Source organism: Kryptolebias marmoratus, linkage group LG14 (genome assembly GCF_001649575.2).
Source record: "Kryptolebias marmoratus isolate JLee-2015 linkage group LG14, ASM164957v2, whole genome shotgun sequence".
In the NCBI taxonomy this organism is placed as follows: domain Eukaryota; kingdom Metazoa; phylum Chordata; class Actinopteri; order Cyprinodontiformes; family Rivulidae; genus Kryptolebias; species Kryptolebias marmoratus.
The window spans coordinates 9,779,945-9,792,780 of record NC_051443.1 but is presented as its reverse complement, the minus strand read 5'-3'; the positions used below and the strand labels follow the sequence as shown (position 1 = coordinate 9,792,780).

The 12,836-nt window shown below is 40.8% G+C and overlaps 2 protein-coding genes across 2 annotated transcripts; one reads left to right on the top strand and one right to left on the bottom strand.

Moving 5' to 3' along the window:
- Positions 1 to 359: 359 nt before the first annotated feature.
- On the bottom strand, positions 360 to 7,664 carry LOC108242515 (RNA/RNP complex-1-interacting phosphatase). The gene is made up of 9 exons (XM_017427386.2): positions 7,307 to 7,664; positions 6,187 to 6,262; positions 5,963 to 6,094; positions 4,594 to 4,717; positions 4,088 to 4,148; positions 3,965 to 4,011; positions 3,813 to 3,888; positions 2,069 to 2,182; positions 360 to 922 (listed from the first exon to the last, which is right to left on the bottom strand). Exons 1-9 carry the CDS (start codon positions 7,339 to 7,341, stop codon positions 547 to 549), a joined length of 1,041 nt encoding a protein of 346 aa, XP_017282875.1. The 5' UTR covers positions 7,342 to 7,664; the 3' UTR covers positions 360 to 546.
- Positions 7,665 to 9,059: 1,395 nt separating this feature from the next.
- Positions 9,060 to 12,624, top strand: LOC108242539 (caspase-7-like). The gene is made up of 4 exons (XM_017427416.3): positions 9,060 to 9,402; positions 10,658 to 10,821; positions 10,972 to 11,101; positions 12,034 to 12,624. Exons 1-4 carry the CDS (start codon positions 9,207 to 9,209, stop codon positions 12,345 to 12,347), a joined length of 804 nt encoding a protein of 267 aa, XP_017282905.1. The 5' UTR covers positions 9,060 to 9,206; the 3' UTR covers positions 12,348 to 12,624.
- Positions 12,625 to 12,836: the final 212 nt, after the last annotated feature.

Here is a 12,836-nt window from a genome sequence, read left to right as displayed (position 1 = left end):
TTCAATCACCTGGAGACCATTCCAAAAAGGTCAAACTCTCTGCTTCTACCTTAAGTACACTAGATATTTTTAAGGCCTGATTTTAAAGTCAAACATAAGACATTTAAAGATGCGATATCAAGCAACAAAAATAATTAGGAAAAGACAAGAGGAGCAGTAAGACGGGAGGACAGACAGCAACATGGTGGTTCAGTGGTTAGCACTAACGCCTCACATCAAGAAGGTCCTGGGTTCAAATCCCAGATTGGACCTGGGGTTGTTCTGTGTGGTGTCCATTCCAGTTTCCTCCCACAGTCTAAAAACATCCATGTTAGGCCTTAATAAGGAGATCTTAAATAAAGGATAATAAAGAAACAGACTTGTGCTTTCATCTTCTTTATTTCTGTCAACACTGTTAAAATTTTGTAAAATGGGCTCTGCGAATCTCTAAAATCATGGAAAGCTCTCAAAGCTAACGACAAATCCATCGGTACGTCTGCAGAAAACCGGAATAAAACATTTGACACGAATGAGTCCGTGTTGAGATCAGCTCCTCCATCATGTCAACTAGTAGCTGCCGTATCCGTTTACATCATGTCTCTGTGTGTCTTTTACCGGGGGTCTCATTCTGGACCAGCTCCCGCTCTCCGCCGCTCCATCACTACTGGACGTGGAGGACCAGCGGGGGGTGTAGCGAGGGAGGGCAGGAGGAGCGGCTCTTCCTCTGGTCTTGTGTAGGCGGCTGGTGGGGTGCCACTCTGACTCCTGATACGGGGAGCGTCTGGTCCAGCTCTCTCCCTGAGGAGGGGGGTCTGCGCCGCGGACCCATCTGTACGGATTGGCTGATGGAGGACGGTGGAAGGGAGGTGTGGGGAGTAACGGAGGGCGGGGGAAGAGGCCTTGGTGAGTAGGGTGGTGGTTTGACCCTTGAGGAGCAAACGACCTGACAGAAAACATCAAGAAAACTGTCAAAATGTTTTAGGGGATAATTCTTACATGAGCTTAGATTTATGATCATGTAAGTTACAGATCCACAAGGAAATGTCTGCCACACTTTCAGATTTTACAAGACATACTACCACACTTTAATCATTATCAAAACATCTCTCAGAATTATGTTTTTGGGTTTTTTTTCCCCCCCATTTGTATAAATATTTTATCTATATTGTGAGCGTTAATAACAATTAAACAGAAATATTATTTTAGCTTGGTAATAGTTACTTCATTTTTCAAATCTTTATTTATTTATAAAGCATTTTACTTTAATCTATCAATAAATGAATAAATAAATACTTCTGGGACAATCTTTTCACATTTTTACCAAATATATTGAATAATGTTTTAGATATGTTGTTTTTCTATTTTAGACAGAGATCATCTTCTGCTGAGAGTTGTCAGCGTTAGAGCCGTTTTGGGCAAATATTTAAAATAATGTACAACCTCAATTAATTTATTAATGCACAGAGTATGGGCTGTTGATGGCAACTACTGCAAAACTGAGGTATATATGAGCCATTTTTGTGTTCGCTAAGAAGGCTCAACACGGCTGTGCCAGCCATGTTGAATCAAGTTGCTGACTTTTGGAGAATTTCATTAAAATCCGTTCAGTGATTCATGAGATATTTTGCTAACAGACAAACAGGGATGATCTGTTTGCATTTGAAGTATGTGTTGGTAATTATCTTCAGCTACCGCCAAACCGAGTTAATAACTTTTCCAGTTTTGTGGGGAAATATTGATTTTAAAAAATACAAACATTAGGCTTATGTATACACATTAGTATTCACATTTACACCTTTTTTTATTCATTTAATTAGTAACTGGCTCACTTTTTCCTACATACTAATCACTGGATTGAGATAGTCAAGTTTGGTTGAAGAATATGCAGAATTAGCTCATTTCTTCAGTTTTCTTTTTCCACACACAGCTAGCTGCTCTAACGCAGGGTTCAGCGTTAAAACAGGATCTTCTGGCTGCAGGGGATACAGTAGAGGCAGCTCAGAGGTAAAGTGGAGAACAAACCTTTTGATGGTTTTGGGTAAAGGTTATTGTCAGAAGGGGTCGTAAACCGTCTGTCTGTAATGAATACCTGTGATGTTCAGGGGCATTAAAGCGGGCTCCACTGTCAGACGCTGTGAAGCTCGGCCGGCGGACAGCTTCTCCTCTTACTGGCTCCTGCTCACACGTGGCGATGCCCTTGTTGCTGTTGGAAAACATCAAGGAACGTATGACACTCAGTCGCACAACAACACAGATGGGTCATAGCAGAAAGCTAAATTTCTGATTTTCTGATCACTTTCAAGTTATTTTAAAATGCTTTTTTTCTTACAAAGTTTAAAGCAAAATGCAAAAACCACCAAGGGGAAGTGCGGGTGTAATTATGGTACAGAAAGCCGATGTTCTCACTGGAGGATGCAGTGTCTCAGGAGGTTAAACGCATAATATTTTTATGAAAATGAATTTAAGAGAGGAGAAGACAAGCGTCCATGACTGTTGTTCTCAATTAGAAATGTCAGCTGAAGACAAATGGTTTTGGTGTGGCTCCCCAAGATTGCTACTGGCCTTCATCTGGCTACCTCTTGAAAAAAATCAGGAGGTGCCTTTGCCACAATTAAGCTTCTGAGCCAGCAAGGGAGGTAGTCACAGAGCTGAAACGGTCAGTATGTGTAAAGGTAAGCTGGCATCATGGCTCGAGGGTGTAATGTTGTTTTAAAGCATAGTGCTCCTTTTATCCTGGAATGTCAGCTTCATTGTGGAAACACACACCATCACATGATGTGATGTGCAGCCAACCTGATTGGTGTATCGGTGAAAGGCCAGAGGCAGCTTAAAGAGTGGCTGATCTTTGCGGCCACATTGAGGAGCCATTTTGTGAAAAGTCCTCGGGACAGTGGTCAGTAGCACAGGAGCTGATGACTCCGCAGTTTGTCTTTACAGCCAATCTTTGGAACAGCAGCATCACAATGGAAAAAAAAAACAAACTCTGGCTCTGAACTGGAGAATACTCTGGAGACCCTAAAGTTGATTACAGTAAGAAGAAATCTGCATAAGCTGCTCAACATACAGCCTTGTCTCAATCATGACTGTAGCCTAGCCGTGCCTAAATCTTTTGGCGACCAAGCCACGCCAGTGTGCACGGCCTCATGTCACGGATCTGCTCCCACCTCCGCTTACCAAACTCCACCTAAGACCCTGATACGCTGCCGCCACGATGATAAAATGAGAACCAGAACGGTTCCCAACAGGTGGCCAGATGGGGGACACAGAGAATCTTGGGATGGCACACCAAAACCAAAAGCTAAAACATCCAACCATCCATCTTCTTCCTCTTATCCGGGGTCGGGTCACGGGGGCAGCAGCCTAAGCAGGGAGACCCAGACTTCCCTCTCCCCGGCCACTTGGGCCAGCTCCTCTGGGGGAATCCCAAGGCGTTCCCAGGCCAGCCTCAGTGTCATATTTTACAGTTGATACGATTAACTGAGCACAGCACAGTCACAACCTGTTCTCTCTTCTCGTAAATTAATTTTCATACAAAACATTATGCATTTAACCTGAATACCAAAATATGCTTTTCTATACAAAGTATCATTCATAATGTCAAACTAAAATCTTCATCTGTGTGAACAAAAATGTTTTACATGGGTACCTGTGAGCCTGTATCCTGTTGATTATTTGTTCACATGTAGAAAATGAAGTTATTAGTCATTATTATTGGATTATTGGAGACAGTTTAGAGCCTTGTGTGATTCTAAGTGTTCACACTCTTTCCATTTCTATTTTATTAGTCTGCTGTGCAAACAGAATAATTCACATGCGTTAATTCTCTGCATCACCTTCTTTTTGGGCCGTGCTTGAGGTCTTCCAGGTAGTTTTGTCTCTCTATAGCATGACCTCGCGACGAGTTGAACACTGAACAGAACAGATATTTTGGGAGGTTCAGGGTTACGTTAAAAAGCTGCAGGCAATGCTGAAATACAAGACTTACGCTCCACTGCCTTTTCGGGGTCCATCCCGTCCACGTCGATCAGATACCTGCAGGTGACAAAAAGCTGTTAGGCTACACCCTTGTGTCCAGCTTGTCACACAGGTGCTCCACCCCCGTACATACCTACAGATCAAGTAGCCGGTGCGGTTCACCCCGTGAGTGCAGTGGACTCCAATCAGCTTGTCTGGAGGGGGAAGTCAGTGCATTAAAAAGTGCATCTGAGTGGTTTTCCTCATAATAATCTGTGAATTTTTTAACAAAACATGTGTGGCTGACAGTATTTCACATTAAATGGTACTTATATAGCACCTTTGTAGCCAACCAGGCCACTGAAAGAGCTTTACAACACAATCTGTCCTCATTCCCCCACTGACACACATTCATACAGCACTCTGCTACATCTCTATAAAGTTAACCTGAATAAGTCATTCTACAGAGTCTAATCAGTGCTTCAGATCACATTCATAAACCAATGGGACACATCAGGGGCAGTGAGGGGTCCAGCATCTTGCTCAGGGACACTTCGACATGTGACTAATGCCAGGAATTGAACCTCCGACTCTCTCGTGGAAGGACATGTGTCAGATCTTAGCAGGCCATGCTTCTGCACCCATTAGTTCCACTCTCACCGTTATCACTGTTGTCTTGGAGAAATCTGTGCACGTAGCGCTTGAAGCTCAGGATCGTGTTGTCACTGGGAATCTCATGACCGGCTGTGAAGATCTTCACACACAGCAGCGACTGCGGAATGTCCTACACACACACATACACACAAATGAAACTGAGACAAATACCAACAAAACACGCTAACAAATTCATCAGTAACTGTGTTCATATTTCTATGTTTCATTTTTCATTTATTCCTTGTTAAAATTCCTTGTTTGTAAATTCCTTAAGGTTTTGTTTTGTTTCTGACACTCATTTACTGGAAGCGTTAAAGACTTACTACAATGCATAACACTATCATCAAGGTGACTTAAACATTTCTCAACACAAAATAGTCTTAGTTTAGAAGTCTGGCACGAAATGAGGCAAGCGATGTGCATTCCATCAAGGAATTCTAGGCTTTTAATTTAATAAATCAAAACTACAATCACTTTGATTTCTGTGCCTCTTCAGTCTTTAATATATTAATAAAACTCAAAACACAGCAATACTCTAGGTTTTTTATCACCTTGGTATTGATTTTTTTTTCTACGCTGACTGACTGGTCATTATTTTTTTTTATTTTCATTTAATGTTATGTGATTTAACTGAAGCAAACTTTGCTTTTAAAATAAATAGATAAACTGAAGAAATCAGGGTTGCTTCTGCTTACCCTTGGTTCTGACTTTTAATTTTAATTCTAAGGTGTTTTTTTTATTTTTTTTCCAGTCAGACGGTCAAAACTGATCTTCAATTCAATAATAACTCATGCATTGTAAAGCAGCTGGCATTTTTCATGTGTGCTTTTAAAATTTCCATCTAGGACCTCTGTTGCTAACAAAAAAATAGTTTTATGATATATTTTTTAAACAATACCTAATACCTACCTTAATTTTTCCTTTTTTCTCAAAATACTACTGAGCATCTTTCTGGTTACGGGTTCAAAATTCTAATATCATGCCAACATAATTATCCGTGTAAACAATATGGAAGAAAGAAGCATAACCTGACACTTTACACATGACACAAAACAACTCCATTTGCAAAGATAAAATGATGAATGCAGTATGTTGGAAAGTGTTTTATAGACTGTAGGCATACATTTCAGATTTGCAATCTATTTAATCTGAAATTAAGACATAACTGTGTCATAAAAGACTTGAAGTTTGACAGAAATCAGTTTGGTTGTAGGTTAAGACATACTGATCACCCAGTTCTTTCTGAAGCTGTGTTCAAACACTCGCCTGCAGAGGGATCGTGTGGTTGTAGCCTGAATCCTTTTCTGTCCTTCTCTTATGTCTTGATCAAACAGGATCTGCTCCCTGTGATGTGCGTGTTCCTGTGTGTGTGTACCTGAGGTGTGTAGTAGCGTCTGGTAAACGTCAGGTCAATGATCAGACCGAGCTCTTGGTTCTCTTTGTTCAGAGCATCCAGCAGCTCCCAGGGGCCGAACACCTCAGAGCACGGGAGCTTAAAGTTCAAAGCCTGAACAGAAGCAAACAGTTGCACTCATTAGTAACAAAAAAAAAACAGACTTACTCTTGTTAAAGAAACAGCAGTTTTGACACACTGCTGACCTGTTTTAGAGGCACTTTGAAGGCAATGAAGCGAGTCCCGCTGAGTCTCTTTCCAACAGCTATGTAGTCCAACCATCTGTTAGAGAGAAAGTTAGTCACCTTTACTGTTTCTTTGGCAGAAAACCTGAAAAAGCAGCATAGGAGCATAACTTTTTCTGTGATTTTAAGAAGAAAGTGTATAGATAGCAATTGAGGAAAATTGCAATTTACATCCCTCAATTCAGAAGCTTTAGAGCAAATATTTGTGTGTTAAAACTGAATACCAACTTTATAACTCCAACATAACTCAAACCTGTCACTTGTGTGCAGCTGTCAGGTCAAAAAAAATCTTTAATCACATTTCTACAACAGAAAATGTCTCTTTATCTGAACCAAACTTTCACCTCAAGAATTGAGTAGTCAAAAACGTTTTCTTCCTCCTACAGAGATATATGCTATCTGACATGAACAACATGTTTAACAAGAAGTAAACCAACATGTTGAAGCAGTGTGTGAAAAACTAAATCCACTCTGAAAAAGCAAAAACACCTCATGTCAGTTTTCGAGCTCGGTCGTGGAGGGATGATAATTTGGCCTTCTTACGTAGCCACAAGACCTAGGCAATTTGTTGAGTCGAACATAAACTATTCTGTTTACCAAAATATCCTGGAGTCAAATGTGAAGCCATCTGTCTGACAGCTGAAGCTCAAACCGAACAGGTTCAAGAAACAAGACAGATTCCAACTACAGCAGCAACTCTACAACATTAGGGCTGAAAAGAAAAAGAATGAAGTTGTTGCTATGACTCTAAGACCACACCTAAACCTGAATGAAATGATGTGATCAGATATGCAAAAAGCTACTGTTTACCTGAGGCTGATACATTAGAAATAGTTTTACTTTCGTTTTCAGAAAAACTGAAACATTTTCTCGTCAAAAGAAAGTCCTACCAAAAAATTAAATTAACCAAATGTAATTCTGTCTATTTCTGCAGTATTTACATATTTTTATTTGCATAATTTGATTATATCAATTTTCCACAGTAAAAAGAACAGTGGCCCCTCGCTGATGTTATTTTTGATGCTTTATTTGTAAAGATTTTGTGTTTGCTTTCTGCTTTCATAAGTCTCATTTAGCTCACCTGTCCGGGATGTCGTTCTTCTTGTGTCTCGACATTTTCACAGCTCCTTTGTCCTCTTCTGTTTCTTTGAGACAGAGCAAACTAGAAAACAACTAGAAAACTATCTAAAAGCAACTTCAACGCTCCCACATGAACAAACGCACAAAGTCAGCCGTAAGTTTTTTGTACACGCAGCTCATCTAAAAGCCCGGCTTTCACTGTCAGAAACACAATAAAAAAACAAACTAAGGCTTCCGAACACTTTAAAAACATTTTAAAACAGTTTCTGTTCCTCCGTTTCTATTTTGTTTACAATCTTCAAAAACTGTCGCCACCATCGCCACATCCGCGAGAAGCCGACTGCAGGCGCATGTAGATGACGTCACACACAGACCCTTTTATTGCCACCTGGTGGTGGAAGAAATGTATTACAGCAACACATAGATTTCCATTATATATTTCCATTAGAAAGGGCTGTGATGGGCTGGTGTTACCTGTCCAGGATAAGAGTAAAACCTTTTTACAAATGTAGAATGGATAAATGAAATAATTTAACAATGTAATGAAATAAAATATTAAACACTTTACATATTAAAACACTGAGAGAATAGTTCTGTTTTATTAATAAAGGCTGACATAAAAGAAAGAAATGAATAATTAAACTTGTTTAAACTATTATTTTCAGATTGTCACCAGCAGTTTTATGTTTGGTTTCACCTAAAAAGCAATGTGGCCACTTGAAGGAGAAGGACGTGACGTTACCCACTCTATAATGGGACATGCATTTATGAAGAGTAAAACAGCAAAGACAGGAAAGATCATCCATCAGGAATCTGAAACTAAAACTACAACAAGAGAAATATGAACCCTCCAAATTCCAATTCCCCTATGAATTTAATGCAATACTTTGAGTCAACTTTTGTAACATCTTTCTAACAAAGTCATACAATAGCTCAGTCAGTAACTAATGAATGGACTGGTTCTTCTGCTTCACTCCCAGATAGGGTCTTCCTAATTTTGTCAATATTACATAAGTGGAGACAGGGTTGCTGGAGCACTTACAGAGAATCATAAGATCAGCCTGTTTATGAAATGTTTACACAGCTGTCTGCCACTTAGATAATCCTGCAGGTTTCTGAATGTTTTGTTTTCCAGTCATTGTATAAATTTATGCATTTTGTTTGTGTGCCATTTGAGCCCCACTGTTTTAGTTTCCACTCAGGTGTTGCTTTCAGGAAAAGCAGGATTCCTCTGTTTCGTGTCGTGTCAACACTGATACGCATCTGAAAACCGATTGCGTGCAGGTTCTGACAGATCAGTCAGGACTTCTCGATGGAATTAGACAGCGTGAGATTCAGCGAATTCAGACGTTTTTGGCAAAATCTTCTAAATAACAACGTCCACACTTTTCACTCCAAAGACAGAATCCAAAGAACTCACAATATCATCCAGTTTTGTTTATTAACTATCCTTTAGTGGCTCTTTTTAAATTGCTATCAGGTTTTTATTTCACTATTACAGAATTATTTAATATCATATACATAAAAAGGCAGAAAATATACCTAATATCGTCAAGAAAAGTTTTATTTTTGTCCTAAAAAGAAACCTTTTTAGAAAAACCCACCTGTGGGAAACACATAGGAAATCCATCTAGAGGAAGGTGCGTTATTTCCCAGAATAGGTGGAAAAGAACGTAACGTTGCAACAGCATGACTCCACAGCATGTGATTATCTCTTTCAAACTGACAGGAAACGCTGCACAAGCTGTGTTTATCAAAAAAGGTGTGGCTACAACTTTATTGCTCTGCACAGAGTGCTTTAAACCAAGAGTGATGCAGAGACTTAAAGTCAGGCAGAGATAGATCCGTTCAGCAGAGACTCTCAAAGACACAGACCTTCCCTGCAGCAGTAAAGAGAAGCCATGGATGGAAAGGGGGAGTGTAACAGGGCAGTGGTGGTGTCTGTGGCCTCGTTCGACTACGGAGTACCCCTGGGAAAGAGGAACGGAGCCAAGAGAGACACTAAGAAACTCCACAGCACCCTCAGCAAACTGGGCTTTAAGGTGGACATACACAATGACCTGAGCAGTGAGGAGATCTACAAGCTCTTCCTCCAAGGTAACGTGCCAACACTTACAGCTTACTCCTAACATCGCTGCCTCTTACTGAGTCACACCGCTGACAAGCATTGGAAAAATGTGCACGTTCCATTCTGGGCAACATGTGGTCGTGTCTCATCGCGGTCCCGTCAAAGGAAGCAACGTTCTCGATTCATGTTGCTGATCAGAACGTTGAAAAAGTTGTGATTTAGCTTCAAATCAATTCCAAACAGCTAGATCAGGGGTGTCCAACCCTGGTCCTCGAGGGCCACCATCCTGCATGTTTTACTTGTTTCTCTGCTCCAACACACCTGATTTGAACCAATGGGTGATTAACAGGCTTCTGCAGAACATGAAGAGGTGATTTAACCACTGAATCAGGTGTGTTGGAGCAGGGAAACAAGGAAAACATGCAGGATAGTGGCCGTCGAGGACCAGGATTTCCTACCCATGAGCTAGATCTTCTTGGAATACGTCCAAAACGTTTCAGGAAAAGTCCTGTAATAGTTTTTTGATGATCTGTAGAATGCTGTTTTTGATTTGTTTTTATCCTGGACCTCATAGTTGACTCTTAGATCCAGTAGATCCAGTATGGGTAGAACTTTGTCAAGGGCCCAGAGAACCTCTAATTCACTCAATCTCTTAAGCTCATAGGTGACAGTGTGCCTTTAGAAGGACACAATTGTCTTAGTAAAGACAAAATAATTAAATTTTAAATTACGGGTTAGTAGATCCTTCTAAGTTTCTGCTGGAAATTCTCACCCTATGCTCTCTAAATCTCACCTTCTCCATGATCAATGAAGCATAAATATCATGTAAATATGTCTTAGTTCCTATTGTTTTGCCTACATTATGTAATCATTTCAGTGTCTTAGATTCAGGATTAAGAGCAGACAGAGTTGGGGAGGAGTTTTATAGCTGCTTATTGGTAATGGATTCAACTTTACAGTCTGATGGTCATGATTAGCGGCTTTAGAAATCAAAACTTATCGAACAGGACAGCAAGAAAACCAGGCGTTCCTCGCTGAAGGCCTCGGCTTTGGAACCTTTCGTTTACACGCCTCGTGATTAAACACACGCCTCATGTTCAGTGTTGTGCTGTGTGTTGAAATGAACGTCAAACAGCAAAGGTGCAGTGAGTGCATGAATAGCTGATGCTCTGTACGCTGTGTACAACCACATGCTGCTTGTTGCTTGACTTGCTCTGCATGTAACAGCAACTGAGTGAAGCGTGTAAATGACTGTGTATGTCTGTGGTCTTGTCTCTGCTGCAGAGAGTAGGCGGCCTGTGAAGGACTGCTTTCTAGCCGTCCTCTCGTCTCACGGAGAGGACGGCCTTGTGTACGGAGCCGACGGTAAGCTCGTCCAGCTGGCCCACATCTTCAGATATTTCGACAATGATTACATGGAGAAAAAGACCAAGCTGTTTTTGATACAGGTAACTGGACACCTTAAAGTATCAGCAACAAGCAAGCCCCAACAGTGATGAAGATCTGCCTTTGGCTTTAAGATTTCTATGCACGTTATGTAATTCACAGTGTTTCTTAGTTCTGTTTGCGAAGTGACACTCGGGGTGCTCTGTCTACAGGCATGTCGAGGAAACGCTCTGGATGATGGAGTGGAGGTGGATTCAGCTAATGACTCTACAGAGAGCATCAGTTTCTCACAGTATCTTTCTGTCCCAGTGGATACAGCTGTAATGTACACCACAGCACCAGGTAAACCACCGGTTAGACCTCAAGAATCTTCTGATATACCCGTATAACTCATCACCTACCATAAATTTGCCAATTAATCACCAGAACAACCAACAAAACCACCTCGAGACAACTAAAGGCTGCCATCGCAGACATAGAGCCTCCTCCATGGCCATTAAAAATACCCAAACTACTTACAGAATAAAAACATTAATGATGATTTAAACCTAAACTACCCATAAAGTTTTTTTAGACGCCACTAAAATACTTGAACTGCCAAAGCCAACCTCACAAAAAGTGATCACAACAGCCTCCAAAAGTCCGCTAGAACTACTTCTTGAACTACTGGAGCCTATAAATGGTTGATCTAGTCTTTTATAAAGGTCTTTAGTCTTTCTAGTCTCACAAAGCATTCAAAGTGCTTTTTTTTACACAACAAGCCACATTCATTGGGTTCAGTGTCAAGGACACTACAGGGATCAAGTCACCAACCTCTATCTGAGTCACAGCCTCCCTCTCTGATGACCATCAGACCTCGATCAACACCTTCGGAACATCCTGGAGGTTTCTTCATTGACACCTAAATCCTTTAAATTATCCGTGGAACTCCTGAAGTCACGGTGCGATCCATTTGTACTCTGAAGTTGGAATTTCCAGGTTTCAAGTCTGAAAAACCATCTGTAACACCCCCCAGACGTTCTGTTAGGCTACAGTGTTTGGGGAAACCCATCGTTATTGGTTTGTATTGCTAATAATAGTAAGTTTGCTTACTGAGAACAACAGTTAGCAAATCCTACTGGTTTTTCGAGGCGCAACTGGAACACAGATAAGTTGAATGGGATGTCACTCCCAGATACGAGTTCCAACTTCCACGGTAAATGGAATGCAGCGTATTTGCTGGATTTCTTGGTGTACAATAACGTTGTTTTTGAATCTCCCGTCTTCTCCATCAGGATACGGCGCTTTCATGAGCCCTTCTGGATCAGTCTTCCTGCAGACGTTCTGCTCTTTACTAGAAGAGGAGGGCCATCAGAACCTGGAGCTGACTCGCCTGATGACACGAATCGCCCACAGGATTGCCTACAACTTCCAGGCCAAAGGTCGCAACCTCGACGGGAAGAAAGAGATGCCCTGTCTACTGACACGACTGACAAGAGAAGTCTTTCCCTTCGCAGAGTCGAGGAAAGACAGCGGGGCTGCGGGAATGTCAGCCACGTCGCTGCTCGCCACCGAGAACGTCAGAACACAAACTCCTTGTATTCTTTAGACTGTGGCACGTCAGAATGTGTAACTAACTGTGTAGAAGGTAGTTATTATCACCAGGAATGTAGACACGACAGGCAGAAAGAAAGAATCATGTCTGTGTTTCACGTTCCCAGACATTTCTTTAGAAATTTTGTAAAAACCTTTTAGAGGAAATAGCTTGAGTTTTATCTGTGTATCATATCCATAATGTCATATATTTAATATATATATAGATTATTTTATATATTTAAATGTAAAACTGTTTTTTGTTCCATTTATTTGTGTACCCATGAGTCAATAAACAGAAAATTAAATGCGTGTCTGCTTTTGACTTTGTTCAAGGACGCAAACCAACTCATTGTAATTTGCTCCTCATAATTCAACACCAAACAAATTTTAAATTGAATTTGACAATCCTCTCCGAGCCTTTTCTTCTCCTTTTCCAAGGAGTGTATAAATATCAAAATCTTCCTCCCATCAGTAAAATACCTCCGTGCATCTGACACCAAGA

What these genes read in the sequence shown, in the direction of transcription:
- LOC108242515 (XM_017427386.2), bottom strand. Translation starts at nt 7,341, where the DNA reads ATGTCGAGACACAAGAAGAACGACATCCCGGACAG. An exon ending in GACGCTACTACACACCTCAG is followed by an intron (nt 4,718 to 5,962) that starts GTACACACACAC and finishes GTGTGTGTGTAG; the next exon opens with GACATTCCGCAGTCGCTGCT. An exon ending in AATGCCCCTGAACATCACAG is followed by an intron (nt 923 to 2,068) that starts GTATTCATTACA and finishes GTTTTCTGTCAG; the next exon opens with GTCGTTTGCTCCTCAAGGGT.
- LOC108242539 (XM_017427416.3), top strand. Translation starts at nt 9,207, where the DNA reads ATGGATGGAAAGGGGGAGTGTAACAGGGCAGTGGTGGTGTCTGTGGCC. An exon ending in CTACAAGCTCTTCCTCCAAG is followed by an intron (nt 9,403 to 10,657) that starts GTAACGTGCCAA and finishes TCTCTGCTGCAG; the next exon opens with AGAGTAGGCGGCCTGTGAAG. An exon ending in CCAAGCTGTTTTTGATACAG is followed by an intron (nt 10,822 to 10,971) that starts GTAACTGGACAC and finishes CTCTGTCTACAG; the next exon opens with GCATGTCGAGGAAACGCTCT.